The following is a 7758-nucleotide window of genomic DNA, read 5'->3' as shown; positions in this document are numbered from 1 at the left end:
TGCCGAGATAAGGAAATCCTGAGATCTCTACATTTAATGCGGCTGTACTTTGTGAGTACGTGGCTTCCTCTGAACGTTGGAAGATCAGTCCTAGGAGGAATGTTCAACTGATACTTGACTTTAGTATCAGTCCATTGCGCGCATTAAGTAATCAGTCTTCAACTGATACTTCAGTTGGTATCTGCAGTCTTCAGTCTTCAGTCTTCGATACCGCAAGCTAAACTAGAAACGAACTCTAACACTTGAGTTCAAAACAATTCTAGTCTATTACAATTACGTCCTATGAATTTTGGTGTGGAAACATCCACAAACCCAACTGAACTTATCCCTGAAGACACCCCCGGCAGCAATCTTCCCCGGAGCGCCAAGCGCCGAACCGTCAGTGTTGACTTTAATCCACTGATTAGGCGGAGGCCACCAATAGATGTTAATAAAGGACGGAGGAGGAGCAGCTCTCGGTTTCACCCCCAGATTTCTTAACACCATAAGATCTTGACAAGAATTAGCCATGCAACCAATCTTCTTAATATTCTGCTCAATATCAAGGAACGCCACTTTAATGAACTGAATAACTTGTTTACCCACAAACTTTGCATCCTAAAAAATGCAGCCATTTCTCTGTGTCCAAAGGCACCAGAGCATGGTTAAAATACTAGCTTTCCAGAAGCAAGCCACTTGAGAACTAAGCTCGCTATTCCAAGCAGCCACCAAAAGGCTATGAATATCCTGGACGTCCAAAATGCTCCCTTGATTAAACCAACCCAGAAACTCAATCCAAATAATCCTAACTTGAGGACATCTCCAGAAAATATGATCCATGGTCTCGGCATCTGCCATGCAGAAAACACAACGGTTTGGCATAATGAGACCATGTTGGATGAGGTGATCAAACGTTGGCATTTTTCCATGTAGAATCCGCCAACAGACTAGAGATCTCCGAACAGGAATATGCCGTTCCCAAATCCACACTCCCCATTTAACCTTCGGAAATCTGTGACAATGGTGAGCAAGAGCCAAGGCGGAAGTAACCTCACCGTGAAGAGAAGGCTTCCAAAATCTAGTATCATGATCATCACCGATCGGGAGAATTAAAATGGCGCATACAATATCCGGATAAGCATCAATGAACTTCTGTGTAAAATGCCATATACCATCATAGAAGTAGTCCGTCACGGACTGAGTAAGAAAGTCACGAACAAAATGAGGCACCCCACATTTATCCGCAATCCTGAAACCAAGCCAATCATCGTTCCAAAAACTAGTCAAATCCCTCGTGCCAATATAGCAGTAAGAGTCGTTGATAAGTTGAGGAATCTCACTGCGAACGCTCAACCAAATCGAAGAAGGAGCAGTGACTACCTTAACCTGGCCGAAGGTCTTGAGATATCTTTCTCTCATCAAATCATAATCGAACTCCCTCTCTCTAATGATATTCCATGCTCGTTTCATGAGGAAACACTTGTTCATCATGGAGAAAGAACATATGCCCAAGCCACCTTCCTCTTTAATGGCACAAACTCTCGCCCAAGCAACCGTATGAGAATGACGTTTGTTCGCATCTCCAGTCCAGATGAAGTTCCTGCATTTAGCATCAAGATCTTTAAGTAAAGATCGCGGCCATCGATAAATCATCATGGAATGTGTCAAAGAACTCTGGATCACCGACTCAACTAAGCAGACCCGCCCAGCCATAGAAAGATGCTTGCCTTTCCAACGTGAAAATTTGTTCACAATTTTATCATGAATAGGCCTCAAAACATTAGCACGAACCCTCCCAACAAAAAGAGGGACACCTAAATAAGTAAACGGCTATGACCCACTCTTGAAATCAATAATCCACCCCACCGCTCGCCGAAGATGATTAGGAACTTTATCCGAAAAATAAACATACGATTTAGCGGCGCTGTAACTCTGCCCTGATAGAGAACCATAGAAGGACAAGATATTCTGGATGGTAGTAGCATTGACAGTAAAAGCCTTGCAGAACACTAAAATATCATCCGCAAACAGGAGGTGAGGAGGGAAGATGCTGCCCCGTTTCATCGACATAGGAACCAAGTGCCCCGAAGCAACACAATTTCTAAAAAGAGCACGAAGCACATCTTCCGCAATAGCAAACAGAATGGGCGAAAGAGGATCCCCTTGTCTAAAACCTCTAGAACAAGGAAAATAGCAATGAGACTGTCCATTATACAAAATAGAAAGCCTTGCCGAGTGGAGAAGAATTCCAATCCAACGAATAAACTTCTCGTCATAACCACCCACTTTTAAAACTTTCAAAAAGAAATCCCAACGAAGAGTGTCGAAAGCCTTAGAAATGTCAATTTTACATGCCATATTTCTGCCTCCACCAGTGCGCCGCATACAGTTGACCCCTTCAGAACCGAGCATAATACAATCATGTATAGACCTGCCGCTGATAAAGCCAAATTGGTTGCCCGAAACAAATTTGGCAGCCACCACACTAAGCCGCGAAGCCAGGATCTTCGGGTTGATTTTATAAAAGAAATTAGATAACACGATTGGTCTCAAATCACCAACAGCATCCACCCTATCTTTCTTAGGAAGAAGAACCATAATGCTGGAGTTACAACTATGAGGAAGATAAGACTTCTCAAAGAAAGTACGCACCGCTTTCCAAACATCATTTCTAATCAACGACCAGCAAGACTGGAAGAACTTTCCAGAGAACCCGTCCGGCCCAGGTGAACTCGAAGCATCCATACTGAAAACCGCCACCGTGATTTCCTCCTCATCAGGGATCTTGGTCAGAAGCGCGTTATGAAAATTATCAATCATAGGATCAATCGAAGCCTCAATAGCAGTGATATCAACCTCCTCCTGGCTAGTCTCGTGGAAAAGCTGAGAAAAATAATTCACAATATGGTTGCTAATAATAGTTTGATCATACTCAATAGAACCATCAATAGTCAAATGTGAGATCAAATGCGGCGTCCTTTTATATTGCATCATCTTATGGAAGAAAGCAGTGTTTCGGTCTCCGTCTTGCAACCAAGAGACCCTACTCTTTTGCCGCAGCAAGCTGTGTTTCCTGGAAAGAGTAGTATTAATCCTAGCTTGAGCAGCAACTTCTTTATCAAAAAGCTCTTCAGAATAACCATAATCCGCAATCAGTTGCTGAATTTCCAGAAGCTCTTTGCTAGAATCAGCCAAAACATTTTCCACATGTCCAAAAATGTCTTTATTCCAAATTTTCAGCTCACCCTGGAGACGCTTAAGTGTAACACCTCGTATTTTGAGAAGCTATTTGTGCCCTAGCTCGAACTTAAATTGAGTTTTTTTTTTAAATAGTAGCTAGAGGAATTATGCACGTGGGCGAATAAATGAGATAATAATTATTTTGAGAGTTTAATAGGAGGCGATATTATTTTCTCGGGCCTTATAAATCCTGTTATTGAGAGACATATCTTCGCCCTATATTTTTAATGAAATGTCTATGAGATATTAATATTTTACGTGGTGGAATATTCACATATACTTTATTGATGCATTGTAATTATGATATTAGTAATATCATAATTGAGATAAAATTTTCCCCACACGAAAATAGATATATTTTCGTGGGATACATTCCTACACACAAAATTTGAGATAAAATTTTTCAAGCATATATATATATATATATATATATCTATCTATATCTCTCTCACTCTCTCTCACTCTCTCTACCTCACGATCTCTCTCACTCTCTCTCACTCTCTCTCCCTCACGATCTCTCTCACTCTCTCCCTCACGCAGCTCCCTCCTCTCTCCCACATTACTCTTTTTTCCCCCCATAAATGAAGACCACATGCACCATTAACAACCCCCCCTAAAAGGCTAACCTATCTAGCCAACATCCTCCCCATTTTGAGCTCACACATGCACATGCACTCCTTTCTTTCCCCCCCTTTGCTCGGTCTCTCTCTCTCTTCTCACTCTCCTGCACAATTAAGAGCATGACATCCTCACCACCATCATCCTATTTACTACAAGATTTGCATTTATGAAAGAAATCACACCCTCACGTCACCTCTCATCAAGGCAAGCTCTCTCTCTTCTTCTTCTTCTCTATTTTTCGGCAGCCACCCCTCCTCACTCCACCACACTTCTTTTCTTGTTTCACCATTTATAGAAAGAGTTAAGGAAGCCAAAAGTGTTCTACCTTCACACCAAAGCCACCAAGAGTGCTCCAACCTTCAAGCACAAGCTTCAAGAATCCTACGCACCATCCTCTACTCCACCTCCCTTGATCTTGTTGGTAGTAACCTTCAAATCCTCCTCTTATGTTATGTATATATTTTCATGATGAATAAGCATGTATATTGAAGCATATTGAAGCATGATAGTTCCTTCTCTACGTATAATTTTCGAAAATTTTAGTGAAAGAAAGCATTATGAACTCCTTCAACTTTCAACTTTCAACTACTTTTCATATGCTTATACACCTCTACATGTTAGATGCATGAGAAGGGAAGATATATTTCTTGAAAACCCTTGAGAGGGTTATATGTTATGATAATTGAAGAATGATGAGTCTTAGTGAGAAAATGCATGAGAATGATGGTGAAATTATAGATCTAAAAGGATATGAGTAAATGTTATTATTTCAACCATTTCAGGAAGTTTTCTTACGTTCTGGACTGATGAGTCGACGAGGTTTCCCTCGTCTAAAAAAATCTTCAAAATTTTATGGTGTATAGATATATGTTTTGTAAGCTCTGGTAAAATTTCAAATCATTTGGACCTTGTTTACTACCTTTTTAAAACATAAAACTTTTACTGCGCATTTCCGCCGAAAATTTAGAAGGATAGTCCCTAGAGTCACACGTTTCAGTGACTTAAAAAAACATTCAGCCTCTCAAAGTTTTATGACAGAAAGATACATGTATTATACCGATGCACATCAAATTTCAAACCATTTGGACAATGTTTACTAATTTTTAAAAATCCTAACTTCCAGTCGTGCAAAACTGCTGAATCTGGTAGACTGTGGGAAAACACCCATATCTCTTAAACCACTTGGAGTTTTTCACTCTACATTTTTTTAAGAAAAACTAGACTCAAAGAGGTTTTCATCGGTATAAGTCTTGAATCCAGGAGATTTCTGAGTTAAAACAGTTTATTCGTTAAAGTTGAGGCAGAACAGAATGGTAAACTGTAGGTGTCCGAAAAATTCTACCTCGATTTTGTTTTAAGGATTTTTAAAAGTTTTGGTGGAGATATATACCATGTTATGGCAGGAAAATGCTACTAGAAAATTTTATATATTTTCCAAAGCTTACATGAATATTTGAGAATTTATTTACAAGGGTAAAAGATTTCTAGTTCATAGAGTGACTTTTAAGTCACTTGAATATCGAGATAATTCATAAATATATTATATGGAATAATTGAGTAAATTGAAGTATGAATGACTAAGTGATTTATTTGAATTCTATTTACCTAGGATTGAGAGTCTTTTAATTGGATAAGATATCCAATTGGGTAAATAGTAGAGAAGTTATAAGATGAGATTAAGCACATGATGAAAGTATAAGTATTAGATATTAGTTAGATTAAATTCTAACTAGAGTTTATTTTGTCACATGGAAATCTAAACCACGTGCACCACCAAAGGTTCGAGTGACGGCCGGCGTTAGTACGACTCTGAGCGTTACGTCATCGACCCTTGAGACAGGTGGGCTTTATTCTAACTCTATTATGGCAAGCTACCATGATAAAGAGTTCAAATGCAAAATCTTATGAAAATGAAGCATGTTAAAGTATTATTGTTGAAGTATTATAAAAATTGTCATCTTGCCATATTTATTATTGATGAGTATGAAGTATGGTATGCTGCCTCTATGAAAGACATGACTATGTTCATGATGCAAGATATCGGCCTTTAACTGAGCTATATGACAGTAAAGGTTTTGTGCGCAGAGGTGATCGTGAGCCGTCTCTAGTCGGTCGATCACGGTGATTTGAAGGAGGCCTCCTTCTCTCCACCTAATATGTATATGATGTATGAGTTCTCATAGTTGGCACATACCCTGAATATATATTGTCTGCAGACTAATGATATTATTATGATGATGCAAATGAGTTTATGACAGAAAAACATGAACAAGTATTTTTAATCTCACTTAAATCCTGTTGATGCATTGAAAAGGGCAAGATTGACATATAGCTCTAAGAGCAACATTTCAATTATTTCCGGCATGAGTCCACTGAGTGCTTTTTGGTACTCAGCCCTGCATGTATTTCTAAATGTGCAGGTCTGGCTTGGCGCGAGGATGGGTGAAGGCTGTTGGAATTGTCAGTTGGCTGTGTCTTTCCTATGTCTCACACTTATCTTATTGCTTGACTCTATAAGTAATTGAACTCCCTGCTATATGTCTTCAAACATATAGTAACGTATCTCGCTGCACAACTCTGATGAAACTCCTTATTTAATTTGCTATTGCCTGTAAAATCCCATAAGAGAAAAATACTTTTCAAACCCTTGCTAAGTCTCGAATCGCCTAATTATGTTTTACCCAAGCAAGTAATTATTTTTGGTCTTAAAATCTTTCTTGGAAATGAGTATAAATTGCAAATGCTTCCACTAATACAAGATGCAAAATTTCATTTCTTTCACGATTATTTTTATTAGTCGTACGATACTTGGTATACGCTATCACTGGCTATATCGGGCTGCGACATTAAGTTTAGCCATGACAACATAAATAGGGCAGCTGCTATCCACCTGCTGTTCCCACGACTGAGCCACCATTTCCTGGAAACCATCATGTAGCGTCCACATATGTAAAAATTTAAAGAACCTGGTATTACCCCTCAAATTCTTGTCACAATGGAGCACAAGGGGCGAATGATCAGAGGTATTCCGAGGCAGAGCTTGCGTATAAACCGCGTTCCACTTATCCGCAAAGTCTTCAGAAAAAGAGCACGGTCAATAGTGGATTCAACGTGAGACGGCATAAATCTACGACCGGACCACGTGAATTTCAAACCAACAAAGGAAGGCTCGATGAAACCCGTGGCTTCAATGAACTCCCGAAAATCCATGCAAGAAATGGCACTAGGCAAACAATCACTACTCCTCTCATGAGCGCCCTTTACCGCATTAAAATCCCCAATGCACACCGAAGGTCCAGAGATGTGATTAAGAAGATCCAGCCATAATTGATGCCTTTCCAAATAATTATTTGCACCGTGAATAATGGCCACCTTAAACGAATCATTATTCCACGAACAGTGTAAGATAACCGCCTGCTCAGAAGAAAGAAGAACAGTAACATTCATGTCCGGATGAACAAAACACCAAATGTTGGAACGTTTGGAGATTCTAGCATTTTGGTGACAAGGAACAACATTGAGAGAATTCCAATAAGAAAAAGGAATTTTAGAGAACTTAGTTTTGGGCTCAAGAAGACCAATAATCAGCGGAGAAAAAGAGCGACTGTGCTCTTTGAGAATCAGTTTAGACTCGTCCGTGAGCCCTCGGACGTTCCAAACTAAAATATTCATCAAAATTAAAATTGAGTCGTGGATTAGGTCTCCGCCCTTTACACTTCAGAAGCCCAACTTTTATCCACCACATTCTCCATAACCTGAGCACTTGAGGAGGTAGCAGTCACAATCTGATAGTCTCTAGGTTTATGTCCAGCTGCATAAGCCTCCGCTAACTTTCTGTTAAGCATATCCGAGGAAGGTGTCCCTGTGGGTTTCGATTTCAGCTCCATCCTCTGATCATTTTTTCGTAATCTGGTTTTA

General features: G+C 39.6%; 1 protein-coding gene across 1 annotated transcript; it reads right to left on the bottom strand.

The window, feature by feature from the left end:
* Positions 1 to 273: 273 nt before the first annotated feature.
* On the bottom strand, positions 274 to 7287 carry LOC131018702 (uncharacterized). Its single transcript, XM_057947432.1, has 6 exons — positions 6835 to 7287; positions 6666 to 6760; positions 1892 to 3160; positions 928 to 1579; positions 654 to 830; positions 274 to 597 (listed from the first exon to the last, which is right to left on the bottom strand). Exons 1-6 carry the CDS (start codon positions 7285 to 7287, stop codon positions 274 to 276), a joined length of 2970 nt encoding a protein of 989 aa, XP_057803415.1.
* Between the last annotated feature and the right edge of the window lie 471 nt (positions 7288 to 7758).

The sequence above is a fragment of the Salvia miltiorrhiza genome, chromosome 1 (genome assembly GCF_028751815.1).
Source record: "Salvia miltiorrhiza cultivar Shanhuang (shh) chromosome 1, IMPLAD_Smil_shh, whole genome shotgun sequence".
NCBI lineage: Eukaryota > Viridiplantae > Streptophyta > Magnoliopsida > Lamiales > Lamiaceae > Salvia > Salvia miltiorrhiza.
This window is presented reverse-complemented; position numbering and strand designations above follow the sequence as displayed.